Source organism: Aotus nancymaae, unplaced genomic scaffold (assembly GCF_030222135.1).
Source record: "Aotus nancymaae isolate 86718 unplaced genomic scaffold, 86718_ANA_hifiasm-v0.15.2.pri h1tg000108l, whole genome shotgun sequence".
NCBI classification, from domain to species: domain Eukaryota; kingdom Metazoa; phylum Chordata; class Mammalia; order Primates; family Aotidae; genus Aotus; species Aotus nancymaae.
The window spans coordinates 31,181,174-31,203,156 of NW_026988523.1; the positions used below are offsets into that span (position 1 = coordinate 31,181,174).

At 45.8% G+C, this 21,983-nt stretch overlaps 1 protein-coding gene across 5 annotated transcripts in view; it reads left to right on the forward strand.

Moving 5' to 3' along the window:
* Positions 1 to 21,983, forward strand: part of TUFT1 (tuftelin 1) — a 43,132-nt gene that overhangs the window by 11,873 nt on the left and 9,276 nt on the right. Inside the window, exons 1-9 of one of the 5 annotated variants that reach the window (XM_012462720.3) lie at positions 7,655 to 7,786; positions 8,017 to 8,091; positions 8,501 to 8,602; positions 10,116 to 10,202; positions 10,741 to 10,830; positions 12,662 to 12,727; positions 16,777 to 16,890; positions 21,223 to 21,351; positions 21,866 to 21,960. In XM_012462720.3, the coding sequence (XP_012318143.2) occupies positions 7,670 to 7,786; positions 8,017 to 8,091; positions 8,501 to 8,602; positions 10,116 to 10,202; positions 10,741 to 10,830; positions 12,662 to 12,727; positions 16,777 to 16,890; positions 21,223 to 21,351; positions 21,866 to 21,960 (875 nt within the window). In that variant the 5' untranslated portion in view covers positions 7,655 to 7,669. Of the gene's footprint in view, positions 1 to 7,654; positions 7,787 to 8,016; positions 8,092 to 8,500; positions 8,603 to 10,115; positions 10,203 to 10,740; positions 10,831 to 12,661; positions 12,728 to 16,776; positions 16,891 to 21,222; positions 21,352 to 21,865; positions 21,961 to 21,983 lie in introns of those variants that run through there. The other 4 variants (XM_012462716.3, XM_012462717.3, XM_012462718.3 and 1 more) reach the window with 4 other exon arrangements.

Genomic DNA, 21,983 nt, shown 5'->3' on the forward strand with positions numbered 1-21,983 from the left:
TGCTTAATTTTTCCTTGACCTTCCTCTGCTACTTTTCTGTGTCTGCTTTTTCCAGTATTCCACACTGCTCTAAACTGAAGAGCCGGGGTTTCTCAAAGGGAATTGGGAAAATCCCTGAACCTGGAACTCATGCAACACATATTTTTTGAGAACCTGTTCTCGGCCAGGTATTGTGCTAAATCAGCTGTCCATGTCTTCAAGGAGCTTATGATTTTACTGGGGGAGAGGAATGAATAGTTACAAAAGAATGGGCTCCGTGTTAGAGAGCAGGATATGTAGGGTGCAGGAGGTGCTCTGACTGAGGGAGGAGTGCTGGGATAGGACCCTCAGAGGGGAGATGCCTTGAAGGCTGAGCAGGAATTCTCCAAGGAGGCAAGGTGGAAGGTGGGAGAGGATACCCTGGTAGGAGAAAGCAACATTCGAACCTCTGGGCAGGTGGGAGCACGTATTGCACTGGAAGACTCATTAGCAGAAACAGACTTGGATTTAGATGCCTTCCTACGATTGGATGGAGAAAGCTGGGGATAGTTAGAGTGCAGGGTACACTGGGGTACTGGAGGGAGTCAAAACATTGTGTGGTATAGACTGTGATGGTCCTGATCATAAGGGGACTCTCATACCATAATAAGGAGTTTTAGATTTTTTTGTTTTTACAAACAAACATTTAATAGTAACATATATACAAAAAAGTATATACATCACAAATGTACAGTTAAGTAATTTTCACAAACTAGACGCATTCCTGTAAGCAGCACCTAGATCAAGAAACAAATTATTACAGGCACTACAGAAGCCCCCTCGTGTGCCCTTCTGATTACCACCTACCTTCACCCTCAAGAGTAACCACTATCCTGACTTCCAAAGGTGTATTATATTAGTTTTGATTATTTTTGTGTTTTTTATATAAGTGGAATCATATAGTATATTTTTGTGTCTGGATTCTTTTGCTTAGCATTTTTGTGAGATTCACTGATGTTGCATGTACGATACTTCATTCTTTTTCATTGTTGAACAAAGTTCCATTATGTGAATATATTGCAATTTATTCTACTCTTGATGAACATGTGGATAATTTCTAGTTTGAGGCTATTATGAAAAATGCAAACTTTCTAGAATACATGCTTTTATGGGAAACATATGTATGTGCCAGGGCAAAGGGAGAGCCTCGCCTTGACCCTTGGAAGTTTTGCTGAAAATCACTGACAAAAGACATTAATAGGAAAAAAGGCATAAACATTTATTTGATCATAGTTTTAGGTGACATAGGAACCTTCAGATGGAAGACTCGAATATACAGAGGAAACTGTCCATTCTTTTAAAATTTTTATTATTTTTAAAATCTGGCCTTACTGAATCAGAAACTGTCCATTCTTGATTTGACAAAGTAGAGACAGCTGTGTGGAAATATGATTGGACAAAAAGGGTATGGTCTAATGCTAAGAAACTGAGTGGGGAAACCCAGCAAGGCCTGTCTGTCTGGATTCTTCTTGGCCTCTCTTAAGCATTCCTTCTGGGTATGAGGCAGGAGCCTGTCTGGAATGGGGGTCTTATGACTTAAAATCAAGCAAAGTGGGTCAGATAATTTCTTTATGGCCAGTTTTTAATAGAGAGGTGGAAAATTAGAGTAATATTTTTAGACTTTATGGCTGGCTTTGGGGAAAAGGAGTTCTGGTTTCTGTGACCTGCCTGGAGAAGAGGGATTCTAGTTTCTGTGGGTAGCCTCGGGATAGGGAGGGAAGGAATGAAAGGCCAGAGATGAGGGCAGGAGAAAGTCAGAGAAAACCTCTTTCTTCTGAGGCCTTTATTTTCGGGGAGACCCTACATTTGCATTTCTGTTGAGTAATTAGTGGTAGAATTGCTGTGCCTTAGACCACTTTTGTGTTCATCTTTGGTTGATGCTTCTGAATTTTCCAGCGATTGTGATGCTGCAGAGTCCCAGCATCAGCGGCTCAGAGTGTTGGTTGCTCCACATCTTCCAAACATTTGGTATTTATTTTTTATCCATTTCATGTTAGTCATTCTGATAGGCATTTCGTGGTATTACTTTGTGGTTTTAGTTTCTAGTTCTTTGATAATGCCTGATGAAATTGAACTCCTTTTCATATGTTTGATGACTATTTGGGTATCCTCATAATGATGTGTCTGTTGGTGTCTTCTGCCTGTTTTTATATTGGGCTGCATGGCTGACCGTTTCTCTTTCTTTTTTTTTTTTTTGAGGCAGAGTTTCTCTCTTGTTGCCCAGGCTGGAGTGCAGTAGTGCAATCTCGGCTTGCTGCAACCTCTGCCTCCTGGGTTCAAGCGATTCTCCTGTCTCAGCCTCCTGAGTAACTGGGATTGTAGGTATGTGCTGCCATGCCCAGCTAATTTTGTATTTTTAGTAGAGACGGGGTGTCTGCATGTTGGTCAGGCTGGTTTTGAACTCTCAACCTTGGGTGATCCGCCCACCTCAGCCTCCCGAAGTGCTGGGATTACAGGCATGAGCCACTGCACCTAGCCTCTTTCTTTAAGTAAACATTTTATTTTGAAATTATTTTATTTTATTTATTTGTTTATTTGAGACAGAGCTTCACTCTTGTGGCCCAGGCTGGAGTGGAATGGCATGATCTTGGCTCACCGCAACCTCCACCTCCCAGGTTCAAGTGATTCTCCTGCCTCAGCCTCCTGAGTAGTGGGAATTACAGGCATGCGCCACCATGCCCAGCTAATTTTGTATTTTTAGTAGAGATGGGGTTTCTCCATATTGGTCAGGCTGGTCTCGAACTCCTGACCTCAGGTGATCCGCCTGCCTTGGCCTCCCAAAGTGCTGAGATTACAGGTGTGAGCCATTGCGCCCAGCCTGAAATAATTTTAAATTTACAGAAAAGTTGCAAAGATAGTACGGAGAACTCTTGTATACCCTTTATCCAGTTTTCCCACAATGTTAACATCTTATGTTACTATGGCACATTTGTTATAACGAAGAAATTAGTGTTGGTACAATGCCATTAACAAAGTTGTAGACTGTTTGGGTTTCGCCACTTTTTCCACTAATATCTTTTTTCTGATCCAGGATTCAGTCCAGGATCCCGTGTTAGTCATTTTGTTTAGTAGAAATTCTTTATATATTCTGGACATCTTTTGTCAGATATACATATAATGAATTTCTTCTGCTCTGTGGGTTGTCATACACTCCTTTTTTTTTCTGAGACGGAATCTTGCTCTGTCGCCCAGGTTGGAGTGCAGTGGCACGATCTCAGCACCACTGCAACCTCTGCCTCCCAGGTTCAAGTGATTCTCCTGCCTCAGCTTCCTCAGTAGCTGGGATTACAGGCGAATGCTACCACGCCCAGCTAATTTTTGTATTTTTAGTAGATATTGTCGGGGGGTGGTTCACCATGTTGGCCAGCTAGTCTTGAACTCCTGACCTCAGGTGATTTGCCCACCTTGGCCTCCCAAAGTGTGCTGGGATTGTGAGCCACCATCCCTGGCCCTCTTTTTTTTTTTTGGACAGAGTCTGATTCCATTACCTAGACTGGAGTGCAGTAGCACGATCTTGGCTCACTGCAACCTTTGCCTCCCAGGTTTAAGCAGTCCTCCTGCCTCAGCCTGCCAAGTAGCTGGGACTACAGGCATGTGCCACCACATCCAACTAATTTTTTAATTTTTAGTGGAGACAGGTTTTCAGCATGTTGGCCAGGTTGGTCTGGAACTCCTGACTTCAGGTGATCCACACACCTCAGCCTCCCAATGTGGTAGGATTACAGATGTGAGCCACCATGCCGGTCCTCTTAGCAGTGTCTTTTGACGAATAGAAGTTGTAAATTTTAAGGCCAGGCATGGTGGCTCACACCTGTAATCCCAGCACCCAGGGAGGCCAAAGCGGTGGGGGGGAATCACATGAGGTCAGGAGTTTGAGACCAGCCTGGACAACATGGTGAAACCCTGTCTCTATCAAAAATACAAAAACTTAGCCAGATATGGTGACGCACGCCTGTAATCCCAGCTACTCAGGAGGCTGAGGTAGGAGGATTGCTTGAGCCTGGGAATCAGAGGGTGCAGTGAGCCAAGATCACGCCATTGCATTCCAGCCTAGATAACAGAATGAGACTCCCTCTCAAAAAAAAATTATAAGGCATACATTAACATTTTAATAGTGGTTGTTTCTGGGTGGCAGGATTATAAATGCTTATTTTCTTCATTAGATTATTTTTGTCCCTGAAAGTACTTCAAGGAATATTAATTCTTTCTTTTTTTAAAAAAAAGATAATTATATATTCATATGCAGTAACAAGAAATAATAGAAATCCCCTGTAGCCTTTATTTCCTTTTTTGCAGTGGTAACATCTTGCAAAACTATAGAACTCTATCACAAGCAGGACAGTGGCGTCGATACAGTCACGCTATAGAACATTTCCATCACCTCAAGGACCGGACCCCTCACGTTGCCCTTTGAGAACCACACCCACTTCCCTTCTGCCCCCACCTTCTTAACTCCTGGTAACTGCCAGTCTTTTTCCCATTTCTATTATTTTGTTATTTTAAAAATGTTGCACAAGTGAAATTATACAGCATGTAAACTATTGTGATTGGCTTTTTTCATTCAGCAAATTGGAGAGTGTTGTTGCATGTATCAATAATTTGATCCTTTTTATTGCTGATAGTATTCCACAATAATGGATGTGTCACAATTTGTTCAACCATTTTTCTACTGGAGGCATCTGGGTTGTTTCTAGTTTTTGGCTGTTACAAATAAAGGTGCTTTTTTCCCTGTCCTTTCCCCCTTCCCTTCCCTTTCCTTTTCACTTCCTTCCTGTCCCCTCCCCCTCCCCCCCCCAATATTTCAAATTTCCTTTTTTTTTTTTGAGACAGAGTCTTGCTCTGTCACCAGGCACCAGGCTGGAGTGCAGTGGCACGATTTTGGCTCACTGCCACCTCCGCCTCCCGGGTTCAAACAATTCTGCCTCAGCCTCCTGAGTAGCTGGGACTACAGGTACGCACCACCAGGCCCAGCTAATTTTTGTATTTTTAGTAGAGACGGGGTTTCACCATGTTGACCAGGATGGTCTCGATCTCTTGAACTTGTGATCTGCCCGCCTCGGCCTCCCAAAGTGCTGGGATTACAGGCGTCAGCCACTGCACCCGGCTCAAATTTCCTTTTTTTTATCATTTCCTTTCTGTTTAGAGAACTTTTTTAGCCATTCTATTCGTGTAGGTCTGCTGGTGAGAAATTCTCTTAGTTTTCCTTCATCTGAGAATGTCTTCCTTTCCCCCTCGTTACTGACGGATATTTTCTTTGTGACAGGATTCTGAATTGACAGTTCTTTTCTTTCAGCATTTGAAAAATAGTATGCCACTTCCTTCTACCCTCTGTCATTTCTGATGAGAAATCTGCGGTTATTCACATTGTTTTCCCCTCACAGGTTATTATTCTCTGCTTTCAAGATGTTTTCTTTGTCTTTAGTTAATCAGAAGTTTAATTATGATCTATCATGGCATGAATTTCATGTTTATTCTGTTTGAGGTTTGCCTAGCTTCTTGAATCTATAGGTTTGTGTCTTTTGCCAAATTTTGAAAGTTTTTGGTCATTATTTCTTTGAGAACATTTCAACTCACCCTCTTTCTCCTCTCTACCTGGAATTCTGATGACTGGATGGAATTATCTCTCAGTGCCCCAGTCCAGCCCAGTTGTCTATGCTCTTCTTATTGGAAAAGCCTGGGTTTATGAAACAGACCAGACTTGACCTTCTTTTGTTCTGACTGAAGGATGCCCTGCCTTTTCCCAGCTGCCTCCAGGAAGATAGTGGTTTTTTTGTTTTGTTTTGTTTTGTTTTTTGTTTTTTTTTTTAGATGGAGTCTTGCTCTGTTGCCCAAACCGGAGTGCAGTGGTGTGATTTTGGCTCCCTGGAACCTCTGCCTCCCAGATTGAAGTGATTCTCCTGCCTAAGCCTCCCTGGTAGCTGAGATTACAGGTGCCTGCCACCACACCCAGCTGAGTTTTGTATTTTTAGTAGAAATGGGGTTTCACCTTTCTGACCAGGCTGGTCTCGAACTCCTGACCTCAGGTGATCCACCCGCCTTGGCCTCTCAAAGTCCTGGGATAGCTGTGACCCACCACACCTGGCCAAGATAATATTTTAATAAAAGTGCAAGTATATCCTGGGAAGAAAGAATTGGCAGCCCAGTCTGGCTATTTTGAAATCATTTCCTCTTCTTTCTTTGGTAATATTCTCTTGACCTAGATGTCATGGAGCATTCACTGTGCATTCATAAAATACCTTTGCTAAGGGCTGTGGCATACAACAGCTCTCAAGGAGTTAACAGAATGGGTAAATCTTCACAGAACACAAATAACTGAGAAGCAGATGCCATGGGAGGCCTTCTGATGCTGTGGGAGTTCAGGGAGGGGAAGGCGTGTTTCCCACAGGATGCAGGGTAGCATCATGGAAGATGGGGCATTTGAACATGAACTCTTGAGGAACTTGCAGATACCCTAGGTGAAAATGGGAAGAACGGATATTTAAGGCACAGTAAATGATGGGAGCAAAGGCATTGAAGTTGGAAACCATGGAATGTATCAGATGGGGCACTGAGAGACAAGAAAGACGGACAAGTTTCCCCAGACTGTGGAGAGCCTTGCATGCTACTTTAAGGATGTGGCTTTTATTTCATAGGAGTTCAATGTTTTTATAAAACCAGCTACTTTGTTAGGGTTGGGAAGGTCTAAGGGCCATTGTGGCAGTGTCTTCCGTCTTTCTTACACTTGGATTCATTCCAAGAAGTGGGAGGAGGCTGATGTTTCAGTGTCACCTCCTGTGGCAGAGAGTAACCTCCATACATTTTGTTTCTTTCTTTTTTTTGAGACGGAGTCTCGCTCTGTTGCCCAGGCTGGAGTGCGATGACACGATCTCGGCTCACTGCAGCCTCCGCCTCTCGGGTTTAAGTGATTCTCTTGCCTCAGCCTCCCCAGTAGCTGGGATTATAGGTGCCCACCACCACGCCTGGCTAATTTTTCTGTATTTTTAGTAGAGATGGGGTTTTACCACGTTGGCCAGGCTGGTCTCGAACTTCTGACCTCAGGTGATCTGCCCACCTTGGCCTCCCAAAGTACTGGGATTACAGGCATGAGCCTGTAATCCTGATTTGGGGGCCGGGTGTGGTGGCTCACACCTGTAATCCCAGCACTTTGGGAGGCTGAGGCGGGCGGATCATGAGGTCAGGAGTTCCAGACCAGCCTGGCCAACATGGTAAAACCCCATTTCTACTAAAAATACAAAAATTAGCCAGGCATGGTGGTGAGTGCCTGTAATCCCAGCTGCTCTGGACGCTGAGGCAGGAGAATTGCTTGAATCCGGGAGGCGGAGGCTGCAGTGAGCCGAGATTACACCATTGCACTCCAGCCGGGGCAACAGAGTGAGACTCTGTCTCAAAAGCACCCACACCCACACACACACACACCCTTCTTTGACTTATGAAGGAAAACCTGCTTCATTCTTTGAGACTAGGTTGATCTCTAGATAAATACCTATTATCTTGCCTGCTTTCACTTAGGTAATTTCTGTGTGGCTCATAGAAATGGGAGTTTGAATTCAGGTATTTTCCTATAGTTTAGTTCAGGAAGAATACGCTAGTCTTGTAAAGTGCATCAATAACTTGCTGTCTGGTTGTCATGAGCAGAAATTCTGGACTGAGGATGAGCAGTCTAGGAATGACCTCTCCACAGCTGGAGAAAGAAGAGTACATGCAACGTGTTCCCTGTAGTCCAAGAACCAGGGTAGTCCCACTGGAGCTGTACAGAGCAGCGTGCTGTGTAGACTCTGTTGTGAAAGAAAGAACTGTCAGATGGTCCCAGAGTCACCCCAAACACCTGATCTTGGGCAACCTAAGCTGCCTCCCTGGACTTCAGTTTTCCTTGTCTGTGAAGTGGTGGTGATAAGGCTTGCTCCACAGGGCTGGCAGAAGCACCCGTGTCCCGTTAGCACTTTGTATCTGTAGACTGTAAAGGTGAGAGGTTATTGTTGCTGTCATTGTCATTATTAGGGCAGCGTGGACATTCTCAGGCTGACTCTCCAGGGTGAACTGACAGGAGATGAACTTGAACACATAGCCCAGAAGGTACTGCGGCATTCTGGTGGGCGTGGCTCCCTCCCCATACCAGTGCTTCCTTGCTGCTGGCCCCTTACCCAAGTGCTGCCTGGAGCCATCTCTGCCATCGGGAGCATGGGAGCACCTCCTTTCAGCAACATCCAGCTTGCCTCAGCCTTGTGCATTGCTTTGGGACAGGAGGAATCCCCCACTAAAATTAAAACTAACCTGCTGTTTCTGCCAGTTTTCCCCGGCCAGTGTTCTTGCTGCTGTGTGACTTCTATTAGAATTTCTGAAATGAATTTTTGCAGAGGAAAGTCAGACTAACCCTTCAAGTCTTTTGAGAATCAGGTCTTCTGCATTGGTTGAGGGGCAGGAATTCTGGGCTTGCCATGTGGTTTCTGAGCCATTTCTCTCTCTCTTGTCTCTCTTTGGCCAGGCGGGCAGGAAGACCTACGCCATGGTATCTGGCCGCTCAGCTGGTCATTCCCTGGCTTCAGAACTGGTGGAGTCCCATGATGGACGTGAGGAGATCATTAAGGTAAGCTTAGTTCACCTCCACCTTTCCTCCCTGCTCTCTTTCTTCCTGCACGTACATGAGAGGGAGCAGTTGATGTTGTTGCCAAAGGGAGCTTGTGGTTTGGTGGAAGGAACCAGACTTGAGATGCTAGTTCCTGGCAATCTTCTGAAAATGTCTTAATTAATACCAGCAGACTACAGTTGGCCTGTTAGCAGCTTTGGTGCAGCCTGGCCCCAGGCAAGGGTGTGGACTGGATGACCATACGAGGGGCCCATCCACTGTCCATGTTTTGCTGCTGGAGGTTGTGGAGGGAGGTGGGAGGTATGTTTGTGGAACTTACTATTTTCCTATAATGGGTTCATCCTGATGGAACTTATTTATTTATTTATATATTTTTTGTTTTGCAGAGACAGTCTTCCTGTGTTGCCTGGGCTGGTCTCAACTCCTGGGCTCAAGCAATCCTCCTGCCTCAGTCTCCCAAAATGCTAGTATTATAGGCATGCACCACCCCAGCTGGCCAATGGAACTTATTTTTTAAAAACAAAATGATTTGGCCAGGTGCAGTGGCTCATGCCTGTAATCCCAACACTTTGGGAGGCAGCGGCAGGTGGATCACAAGGTCAGGAGTTCCAGACCAGCCTGGCCAATATGCTGAAACTCTGTCTCTACTAAAAATACAAAAATTAGCTGGGTGTGGTGGTGGGCAACTGTAATCCCAGCTACACGGGAGGCTGAGGCAAGAGAATTGCTTGAACCCGGGAGGTGGAGGTTGTAGTGAGCCGAGATTGCGCCACTGCACTCCAGCCTGGGTGACAGAGTGAGACTCCATCTCAAAAATAAATAAATAAATAATTTTAAAAATTATTTTTGTTATTTCTCTTTTTTAAATAAAACAGCTTTTTGAGATATAATTTCCATATCATACAATTGATTCAGTTACAGTTCAGTTATGTGCTGTATAACAACGTTTGGGTCCGTGACGGACTGCATATACAATAGTGGCCCCATAAGGTTATCATACTCCATTTTTATTGTATTTTTTTCTAGGTTTAGATACATAAACACTTACCACTGTGTGATAATCACGTACAGTATTCAGTATAGTAGCATGCTGTGCAGGTTTGTAGCCTAGGAGCAAGAGGCTACACCATACAGCCTAGGGATGTAGGAGGCCATGCCATCTAAGTTGTGCATGTACACTCTGTGATGTGTGTGCAAGGATGAAATTGCCTAATGATGCATCCTTCAGAATGTATTCCTATAATTAAGTGATGCATGATTGTATATATGTGTTTATGCCAATATAGCTATATAGCATTTAGCTAAATTTATTGCATTAGGGTAAATTTCCAGAAGTAGAGTTGATAGGCCAAAAAGTATATATATTTTTAGGTCTTCTGATCTGAATCACCAAATTCCACCCAGTAAATTGCTGGTAACAATTTGCCCTCTCACCAGCACTGTATGATGCTGCCTATTTTTGTATAGTTAATTTAATTTGAGGTTTCTTAACCAAATAGTGTTCTTCTTTCAGGTGTACTTGAAGGGGAGGTCTGGAGACAAGATGACCCATGAGAAGAATATTAACCAGCTGAAGAGTGAGGTCCAGTACATCCAGGAGGTGGGCCCGCCTTCCCTCTCACGCAGGGCCTAGGTCATATCTCTAAACCTCCCATTTTTTGGGTTGCCTTCTTTTGTGGATTCTGGTTTTTCCCCTTGTTTTTCCTTTATGTCTCTGAAATGCCACCATGCCTTCCCGTGTGTCACATATCACTTTGGACCCTTCATACCTGATCCATTAATCCACAAATACAAGTACTGTGTGCCTAGCACTGTCCCCAGCCATCCTATCGAAAATTACCAGCCACCTTTCACAGCATTTCTTAACTCTCTTCCTGGCTCATGTTTCTCGTTGGCACTTATCCCCATATGACATGTTACACACCCTTTTGCTTATTCGTCTTTTGCATTGTGTGTCTCCCCAGCTAGAATGTCAGCTGCAGCCCCACTTGACCAGGGTTCCTCCCTCCATCCTTCAGCCAGTACTTGGGACAGTGCCTGACTCGTAGTACGGGCCGGGGATAGGGCACAGAGTTGGGTGAGTTTTTGTGCTCTCTTTCTCTACCTTAAAGCTCAAGTTTCTTGCCCTCCCCTCCCAGGCCAGGAACTGCCTGCAGAAGCTCCGGGAGGATATAAGTAGCAAGCTTGACAGGGACCTGGGAGATTCTCTCCATCGACAGGAGATACAGGTAATAGGAAATGGTCCATGGTTGGGTTCCCACTGAGGAGGTGAGGTTGTGCCAGGCCTTTTACCCAGTGTGTGCCGAATCTAGCACCCCTGCTGGGAATGGAGAATGTAGAGGTGATGCTGGCTCCTCTGAGCACTCACAATCTAGTTAGGACTCTCCAGTCAATGAGCACTTACATTTACACATGTCAGCTTAAGCATAAGTACACCTCCTGAAATACTGTACAGAAACTGAACTTAAATAAATTAAATATCAGTTGTTAGCAAAGCCTCTTATCTATAAGGATTCTGTGATCAAGTTTCTTATAGTAGTAGAGTTTTATAAAGCAGACAATCACCTGTAAATCCACACTTCTCATAAGCTGATCTTGCTTAGTTTGGGTGACACCTGTAGTGTAAATTGGAGTCCTTGCCCTCGCCTGTTATTAATCTTGTATATAGTTATGTCTAGCCTGGGATGGGAAGCTCCTCAAGGTTAGGAGTTCACCCCACCCCCACCCTGTGTCTGTATCCTCACCTTCCCACTCCCTCCAGGTCTGGGATGTAGAAGGCATCAATAAATATTCGTTAGACTGAACAAATTGGATAAGTCTTTTCTGGGATGGATAATCCTGGGATCCTGCTTTTCAGCTTTTCCAAAACTCGGGGACAGAAATGTCCTCAGGAGAGCAGAGCAGAGCTGTCTGTCTATCACAAAGAGTTGTGACTTTATCCTCATCCTCCTTTAGATTCTGAGTTGTATTTGTTTTTTTTTGAGACAGAGTGTCGCTCTGTCGCCCAGGCTGGAGTGCAGTGGCGCGATCTCAGCTCACTGCAGCCTCACCTCACAGGTTCCAGTGATTCTCCTGCCTCAGCCTCCTGAGCACCTGGGACTACAGGCACAAGCCACCACGCCCAGCTAATTTTTTTGTATTTTTAGTAGAGATGGGGTTTGACCGTATTGGCCAGGCTGGTCTTGAACTTCTGACCTTGTGATCTGCCCACCCAGGCCTCCCAAAGTGAGCCACCATGCCTGGCCTACTGAGTTGTATCCTTTATTTGCATTTTGGTTCTGGCAGGGTGTCTCGCACCAGCAGCAGCCCCTGCCTTCATTCCCTTGAAGGGAACAGTGGCCCAGCAGCTGGTGCAAGGAAAGTTTTTTTTGTCTTGGGCATGCACTAGGCTTGTGTGGTGGAACATTCCCTAATTTTTGCTTTGACTGAAGGTAGGCCTTTCAGTGCGTGAGCTCACCTCTGCCTAGTGAGAGCTGCTTTGTCAGGTGGAAGAACTTAATGTGCTCAGAGACTGGCCCAAAGTCTGGCCCCCTTGTTTGCACGAACCAGCTGTGATATGATGAATAATCAGGCTTTGGGTCAGAAAGAATTGAAAAAACTGCTTCCCTTTGTGATTTTTGCTTTGTCAAACTTTGTCAGGATCCCTGGAGGCAGGAAAACCCTTTGTTTGTGACAGGCAGCTGCTTGTATTCCCTGGCTAGGAGGAATGGGCTCCACATACTTTTCCACCTGCTGAAAGGTTTTAGCCTGAGGTTTTTTTCATCCTCCCTGCAAGACTAGGGTATTCCCTCTCCAGGCCACATACATTTCTCCATCCCCTCTTGTTTCTGTTTTCTCATGGAACGCTGTAAATCTCTTTTTCTTTCCCTTCCTTCCCTCTTCTCCTTTCCTTTCTTCATTCCTTCTTTTTTCTCCCTCCCTTTCTTTTTCTCTCTCCTTCCCTCCCGTCTCCTTCCTCTCACTCTCTGGATCTTTCTAAGATTTGAGTGTTAGGAGAATAATATTTCGAAGTTGGTCGCTTTCATGTGTTTTAACTACCAGTTTTTTCTGTTTGAACAGGTGGTGCTAGAAAAGCCAAATGGCTTTAGTCAGAGTCCCCCGGCCCTGTACAGTAGCTCACCTGAGGTAGGTAACAGAGGGCACCTCGGTGCTCTGCTTGGCCAGGGGCGGCATCGCCTCCTCCCCATCCCTTTGTTTATTGCTTTTTCTCTCTCATTAAATACAAGAGTAGTAGTTGACATAAAAATTCAAACAACAGAGAAATATAAAGAGTGGAAATTCTCCTTCCCCAGTCTCACTCCTTGCAAGTATCCACTGTTAACAGCTTGAAGTGGGTGGATCTTTCTAGGGCAGTGCTTCTCAGCCTCAGCTGCTCATTGGAATGGGCTTGCAAGCTTTAAAAGATATGATGCCTGGGTCCTATCCCTAGAGCTTGTCATTTCATTGTTCTGATCAGCAGCCTGGGCATCAGGACACTTAGGAGCTCTTCAGGTGATACTAATGTTTAGCTACAGTTGAGCGCCAGTATTCTAGAGTATTTTTATGTACGTAGACAACCATATTTACATATCATGTATACATTATATATACACCATATGTACATGATAAATATATGTATATAACATACACGTGCTTTTCTTAACGATAAGATCATAGTAAATTCATTATTCTTTGCTTTTTTTTTTAAACTAAAGAGTATATTGTAACTTTCTTTCCATGTCAGTACATATAGATCTACCTCATTCTTTTGAATAACTGCGTAGTATTTCCTTCCATGGCTGTACTTGACTGATGGACTGATTGACAGAGTCTTACTCTGTCACCCAGGCTGGAGTGCAGTGGCGATCATGGCTCACTGCAGCCTCCACCCTGGGGTTCACGCAGTCCTCCCACCTCAGTAGCTGGGACTAGAGGGCATGCACCACTATGCCTGGCTAATTTTTGTAGACATGGGGTTGCCCAGGCTGGTCTTGAATCTTGGGCTCAAGTGATCTGCTTGCCTTGGCCTCCCACAGTGCTGGGATTACAGGCATGAGCCACTGCGCCTGGCCTATTTTTAATTTATTATTATTTTTTGAGACAGGGTCTCCCCATGTCATCTTAGCTGGAGTGCAGTGGTGCAACCATGGCTCATTATAGCCTCGACCTGTTGGCAGGCAGTCCTCCTGCCTCAGCCTCATGAGTAGCTGGGACTGTAGACATGTGCCACCACACCTCGCTAATTTTGTATTTTTTGTAAAGACAGGGTCTCACCATGTTTCCCAGGCTCATCTCAAACTCCTGAGCTTAAGTGATCTGCCCACCTTGGCCTCCCAAAGTTTTGGGATTACATGCATGAGCTACCGTGCCTGGCCTCCATGACTGTACTTTATTTTTTATTGTTTGAGTTGGAGTCTCACTCTGTCGCCCAGGCTGGAGTGCATGCAGTGTTGTGATCTTGGCTCACTGCAACCTGCCGCCTCCTGGATTCAAGTAATTCTCTTGCCTCAGCCTCCTAAGTAGCTGGGACTACAGGCATGAGCCATCATGCCTGGCTAATGTTTGTATTTTTAGTAGAGATGGGGTTTCCCCATGTTGGCCAGGCTGGTCTTGAACTCCTGACCTCAGGTGATCCACCCACCTTGGTCTCCCAAAGTGTTGAGATTACAGGCATGAGCCACTGCACCCGGCCATCATGACTGTACTTTAAAAAGTTTGTTATTTTTTTTTGTGTGATCATATACAAAACATGCATATTGTAGAAAATTTGGAAAATTCAGAAACACAGAAAAGTGAAAGAAGAAACAAATGTCACTTGTAATCTACTTAGATAAAAACCACAGTGAAATTTTGTCTTTCCCTGGATGCAAATATATATTTACAATATTCATATTGTACAGTATGTAGCATTTCTTTTTTTTTAATTTTTTTTTTGAGACGGAGTTTCGCTCTTGTTACCCAGGCTAGAGTGCAATGGCGTGATCTTGGCTCATCACAACCTCCGCCTCCTGGGTTCAGGCAATTCTCCTGCCTCAGCCTCCTGAGTAGCTGGGATTACAGGCATGCGCCACTGTGCCCAGCTAATTTTTTGTATTTTTAGTAGAGACGGGGTTTCACCATGTTGACCAGGATGGTCTCGATCTCTTGACCTCGTGATCCACCCACCTCAGCCTCCCAAAGTGCTGGGATTACAGGCGTGAGCCACCGCGCCCGGCCCATAGCATTTCTTTATAATTTTTTGTTTCTTCAGTTGGGTATGTTTTTGCATCGGGTGTTTCTGGTCCTCAAGTATAGGTTGAATCATACCCACCCATTAGTTCAGGGGTCCTGTCAAGGCCTCTCACTGGTTTTCGTTTTTTGGGTTTTTTTTTTTTTTTTTTGCTTCCACCTCCTGCAAGAGGCACTCACTCTAATGAATTCAATATATGGCTTTAAATATGCCTGTAAAATGTTTTCAATATACATGATGCACTTGCACTGTATCTTCTTTTCTCTTTGTTCTTTTTTTTCCCTGGCACCACATTTTTAGGATCTATCTACATTGCTGTATCAAAATCTAGTTCATTGCTTCTGCCTCCTACATGTAGTTTGATAACCTAGTTTTTTTGCTTCATATTGTATCATATGATGAAATAATATTTTCCTGAAAGTTTTCCGTGTCATTAAACAATCTTATGAGAACACTCTTTGAAATAAGTGCATAATAGTTGTGTTTCAGGAGCCTTTTAAAACATTTTCACCTGGCCATTGGTTCAGGTGAGGATTTAGGGAAATTGGATGACTTATGACACCTAGATTTGGAATGCTGTGATTCTAACCACTTGCTTTAGATGTGCAGTTTGGACTTTCTCCTTCCTTTGAATCACCGTATTTGGCAAATACATTGTTGGCAACAAATTACAATAATACCTGGTAATATCTGTTTGGCCTCTTTCTTCTCACAAGCTCAAAGCTGTACCGGATGTTATCTTACCTAGTTTTGAGGCAGCCTGTAAGGCAGGGTGCGGTAGGGAGTGTACTCACTGCTTCACAGATAAAGAAATGAAGGCCCACAGTACCCGACGATAATGCAGAAACTGGGACCCTGTCTCCCTCCTCCCAGCCGAGAGCTCTGAGCTCTGGTTTGAAGGCATTGCTGCTTCCCACTGTGCAAGACGGGGAGAGATTTTTCTGTCAGACTCACAGGGAGCTTGTAATTGAAGTGTCTGGTGCCTGTGCAGCAGAGATGGGGGCGAGACCCTACATGTCTGCTCATCCCTAACCACCAGCCCACGATTGGGTGTGTCTGGGAGAGATTGAGCAGTTACCTCGATGAGACACCTTTTTCTACATTGAATCAGATTCCTGGACTCATTGCATGCTTTTGCCCTAAACCTGGCCATCCATCAGTAACCCTTTGTATGCTGCCCTCAGTGCCAGAAGCTGAGAATGGTAAAGGCTGTGCTTTTAGATCACTTCCTTTGTGATGGGTGTGACACAGTCCCTGTCCTGTGGGAACTGTAGTCCAAAGGGGAGCGTGGTCTCTGCTCTCAGAGAGCTCTAGGCAGATAGAGGGAAGCAGGACGCATACCTATATGGCGTGCACATACTCGCCAAGAAATCGATTGGTAGATACATACATGAAATATTACTGAGCGTGTCCTAAAACAATTGAGTGTTTTGAGGCTAGCTTGGCTTTTTCGTTTTTGTTTTTGTTTTTTTTAGACGGAGTTTTTGTTCTTGATGCCCAGGCTGGAGTGCAGTGGCGTGATCTTGGCTCACTGCAACCTCCACTTCCTGGGTTCAAGCGATTCTCCTGCCTCAGCCTCCTGAGTAACTGGGATTACAGGCATGTGCCACCACATCTGGCTAATTTTTTGTATTTTTAGTGGAAACAGGGTTTCCCCATGTTGGTCAGGCTGATCTTGAACTCCTGACCTCAGGAGATCCACCCGCCTCAGCCTCCCAAAGTGCTGGGATTACAGGTGTGAGCCACCATGCCCAGCCAGTTCTTTAGGGTATGAAGGGATAATGTGTCATTGAGTAACTCAGAATTTTTGGTTGCCTAAGGTAACTCTCCCCTCGTGTGATGATAATTCTTTTGTGAGGGTGGTCTGAATGAGATGATCCAAACCAGTGTGTGGCTGGGAGGGGACCTTTTCTTACCAAGTCAGAAGCTTGATGGCTTCCCTTTCTCTTCCTTGCTCTGGCTGTAGGTGGACATCTGTGTAAATGAGGATGTTGAGAGCTTGAGGAAGACTGTGAAGGACTTGCTGGCCAAGCTTCAGGAGGCTGAGCGGCAACACCAGTCAGACCGTGTGGCTTTTGAGGTGAGATTTGGGATTCGGGGAGAAGGTGCCCTAAGGGATGGGCTACTGAACGCAGGTGCCAGTGATGTCTCAGCTTGGACTTCCTGTCTCTCTGGCTGAGTGCCACAAACTGGAAATGCAAGGCTGTGAAGCCTGGAGCACTGGTCTGCTTTTCCCTCTCCTAGACATTTGTACTATTTGCTGTCCGAGGCTGGCCCATAGTTCAAAGGTCAGCTCAGGATTCCCTGCCCTGATGAATTTGAGGGTGGTGCCTATCTGGGGCAGCAGGTAATTCAGAAGTCATTTCCTTCTGTGCTGTGGTAAGAATTGCAGGCTCTAAGGCTCCATGCGGGCAAGGACTGCTGCTGGCGTGTCACCCCCAAGTCCCCAGTGTCTGGCACAATACCTGGTATTAGATGGGTGCTTCATAAACGTGGATTGGATGAGTGACTAAATCTGTGTTGTAGAAAGCACTGCACCCATAGAGTCAGAGGATTTGGGCCCTAGCCTCAGCTTTACTATGCAGAGTTTTGTGGTCTGGAATGAGTATCTTAAGTTTTCTTTCTCTCTTTGGAGACAGGGTCCCACTCTGTTGCCAGATGCAGTGGCACGATCTTGGCCCACTGCAACCTCCACCTCCTGGACTCAAGCCATCTCCCACCTCAGCCTCCTGAGTAGCTGGGACAACAGGTGCACACCACCACGCCTGGCTAATTTTTGTATTTTTTGTAGAGACAGGGTCTTGCCATGTCGCCCAGGCTGGTCTCAAACTCCTAGGCTCAAGTAGTCTGCGTGCCTCGGCCTCCCAAAGTACGGGGATTACAGGCATGAGCCACCACACGAGGCCCATGGGCAGTTTTTTAACTGCTCTGTGTGAGGTTAACCATCTGTTACCTGCATTTATTTTTCCACAGTAAAGTATCCTTTGTGTCATGAATATGTTATGCTAGGGTTATATCCTGCCTAGGCATGCTGGGAGCCGATAGAAAGAAAGGCCAGCCTGAACTCTTCTTTTTCATGGAACTGAGAAGGAGAATTTCTGAGAGGAGGATTGGGGGTGAAGAAGAAGGGCACCGAGGATGATAAACTGCTTCTGTGTTAGCTGAAGTCTTATTTGAACAAGTAGTTTAATCTCTCTGAGCATCTGTTTCAACTTCTGGAAAAAGGGTGAATGAAATACACTTTACAAGTTTGTTGTGTAGATCGAGTGAGGTAATATATGTGAGGGCACTTTATTATTCTGAAGGGTTTTAGCAATATAAAATAGTCTATATTTTTCTTTTTTTCTTTTTTTTTGAGACGGAGTCTCACTCTGTCGCCCAGGCTGGAGTGCAGTGGTGTGATCTCGGCTCACTGCAACCTCTGCTGCCCGGATTCAAGCAATTCTCCTGCTTCAGCCTCCCGAGTAGCTTGGATTACAGGCACCTGCTACTGTGCCTGGCTAATTTTTTTGTATTTTTAGTAGAGACGGGGTTTCACCATCTTAGCCAGGCTGGTCTTGAACTTCTGACCTTGTGATCCACCCGCCTTGGCCTCCCAAAGTGCTAGGATTACAGGCATGAGCCACCGCGCCTCGCCTAAAATAGTCTACGTTTTTCTTAGCAATCAGTTTAACAAGCAGATTTTCCTATTGTAAATAGCTTGGACTTAGGGTAATAATAAAATTAGTTTGTCATCTCAGAACAAAGTAGCTGTGTGGTGAAGGGGTGTGTTGCATCTATTTCAGGTTCTACAATTTGTATAATTTCGTTGGTGATGTATCAGTTGGTGACCAGCTGTTTCCTACCTTTTCCAAGCAAAACGGGAGGAAGGAAGGTTGAGGCTGTCGTACTGACCAGGTTGTGAATTTTGGAAAGAAATTTCTGCACTGAGAGGCATTATGAAGTTGTGGAAATTATAGAAATACTTGCTGGTTTTAATCACACACGGAGGAGTCTGCTACTCTGGATTTCAAAAGTGCCATGACAGCTGTAGCCCACTGCCCGGAGGTTAGAAGAGGTTATTTTTCTTAACCGCATGGTATGCAGCACCACCTGCAATAGGAGATGCTTCCTGCTGGGCACTGTGGCTCACGCTTGTAATCGCTCAGGAGGCCGAGGCAGGAGGATCCGTGAGTGCAGGAGTTTGAGACCAGCCTAACCAACATAGACCTTGTCTCTACAAAAATAAAAAAATTAGCCCGGTGTGGTGGAGCATGCCTGTGGTTCCAGCTACTTGGAAGGCTGAGGTGGGAGGATCTTTGGAGCCCAAGAGGTGGAGGCTGCAGTGAGCTATGATTGTGCCACTGCACTCTAGCCTGGGCAACAGATTGAGACCTTGTCTCAAAAATAATAAATATGATACATAAATTTTTTTTTTTTTTAAAAGGAGGTGCTCCTCAAGTCATTCCTACTGTTGGGCTAAGTTGGCACAGCTTTTTTTGGAGACAGAATTTTGCTCTTGTCGCCCAGGCTGGAGTGCAATGACGTGATCTCGGCTCACTGCAACCTCTACCTCCCAGGTTCAAGTGATTCTCCTGCCTCAGCCCTCTGAGGTAGCTGGGATTACACATGCCTGCCACCATGCCCAGCTAAATTTTTTCTTTTTTTGTATTTTTAGTTGAGATGGGGTTTCACCATGTTGGTCAGGCTAGTCTTGAACTCCTGACCTCAGGTGATCCACCCACCTTGGACTCCCAAAGTGCTGGGATTACAGGCGTGAGCCATCATGCCCGGCCACCTTTTTATAAATAAGAGGTTACTTTGAGGGCAGGGTTGGCTGGAGCCACAGAGACAAATATGGAAGGGGAGTCTGTATTTTCTTTTAACCTTTTGCTGCGACAGTGGGGTGCAAGAATTGGCCCATGGCCTTGTTAACACTGTGCTCTGAGCTCACATCAACCTGGGTGTAGTGTTTATGTACAGAAATCAAAGGCCTTACTTTTAAGCTCCTGCCTATGGGGATGGGCTCTTTCAGGTTAATACAGGTCATTTGAGGGCTTGTCTCAGTTTCTCCTAGGGAATTGGACTCCCTGATGTACTTTTCTGAACCTGGGGGTAGGAAGGGCAAGATGACCAATTACCATGAAAATAACTTGCCATTAAGCATGGGTTTCCTGTTCTACTGGCTGCTTGCTGTCAAGAAGAATTTACAGTGAGAGTGAGTTTGCTCTGGACGGGGCTGGTGTGTAGCATGGACACATCCCATCACACATCACCCTGTGCTGTGCTTTCTCCTCCCTAGTTCTGACCTTGGGAGGGGCTGGACAAACTGGCTGCTGGTGTTCTGTTTTCCCAGGGCTGGCTGGCTAGGCTTTCCAGAAGTTACCTGGATTCTTTTTTAATAAGTGATGAGCAGTCAGTGTGAGGTACCTGGGAAGCATTGAAATGGATGGTGAAGTATCTGGGTCCTAGCACTGGCTGTCATTCACTAGCTGGGTAACCTCGAATAGGTCAGTTGGCCTTTACTTGTTAAGGGAGAGAGTTGGATTAGATGAATGTCAGTTCCGCTCCTGATTTCATCGAGTAGTTACTGCATACAAGGTGCTGTGGGAGCTCAGGTCTGTGCCATCTGGACACTGACAGCCTGCTTCGGGTGCACACAGTGGCTGGGCAATTCTGTTCAGTGCCATGGGAGGGAAGGCTGTGTGTCCCTCGTGTGTCCTCTCCCTGGGCACAAAAAGGAAGGGCTCCTCCCCCAGGCTTGGAAGGCTCCCTGGAAGACGGGGCGTCTAAGGGAGACCTGAAGGATGAGCGGGAGTTGGAAAGATGCAAGTGAGAGGAAAGGAGGCAAGTTCTTTGCTTTCTCATTCTAATGCTCTGCTTCTGTCCTCTCCAAATTGGTTTCTCGTCTCCGATAAAAGTCAAGTTCTTCCTGATGTTTTAGTAGCCCTTCCAGTTGCCATTTTAACTGTTGTGTGTGGGCTCTGAAGTGTTGCTGGAAGTGAGAGTGAGGAGGTGTGGAGGAGACAGAGGAAAGGACCCAGAGGTATCCTCCCTGGGATTATTTGCTTTTGAGTTCGTAGAGAGCCACAACATTGGGTTAAGCTTGGGTGATGGTGGAGGGTTCATGGGGATGACGAAGGAGTCACCTACCTGAAAAGTGGTGCTTGTGGGTTCCAGGTGTCACTTTAAAGTGGACCTCAGTCAACTGTGAGCCAGTTAACCCTGGAAATAGACTCACTCCGCCGGAGTACTGAGGTGGTCCTGCACAGCAAAGGGAAGGTGGTGCTATGCCCATCTGAGTCACCACCTTTATCCCGTCACAGCTCCAGAGCCACCCAGGTTCCTGGGTTCTTTTCTAAGGTTTTTTTTTTTTCCCCATATTTGCTCTTTTTTTCCACACCATTTAACATATTCCTGCCCCATGTTTTAGGTCACACTCAGCCAGTATCAGAGAGAAGCAGAACAGAGTAATGTGGCCCTTCAGAGAGAGGAGAACAGAGTGGAGCAGAAAGAGGCAGAAGTCGGAGAGCTGCAGAGGCGCGTGCTAGGGATGGAGACGGTAATTGGGGATCTTGCTTGTCAGTGCCTGGACTCCTGGGCTGGAAGTGGGCTGCGGGTGGATTGAAACGGTTGCTGAGATGCTTCTCTTCCGAGCATCTCTGGAATAGCACACTTGGCAGCTTCCTTTGGCAAATCCCTCGGAATACCTTTTAGGCTTCAAGGAATTAGGCTCCCCTAACTAGAGCTGAGCCCATTTCCCCGTTAGGCAGATTCCCGCGCAGATGCCCCTTTTGAAGACCTGGTTCCTCAGGGACTGGCAGCCATAGCTGGCGAGTGGGCCTGCATGACTCGGGGCTGGGTTCTGCCTCCGGGCATCTGGGTGAGGCTGAGTGAGAGTGGGAAGGGTTCTCCCCAACAAGGGAGGGCGCCCCATCAAACCAGCTCATCTTGCTGCTCTTTGGCAGCCATCCAGGCCCAGCAGGGGCTAAGTCCCAGCCTGGCGCTCATCTCACCCCAGACATGGAAACTCTTGCCATCTTCTCATCCTAGATTTTCTTTTGTGGCCCACGCAGGAGCATCAGGCCTTACTGGCGAAAGTCAGGGAAGGGGAGATGGCCCTAGAGGAACTTCGGAGCAACAATGCTGACAGCCAAGCAGAACGAGAAAAGTAAGGGCTCGGCTCTTGTTCGC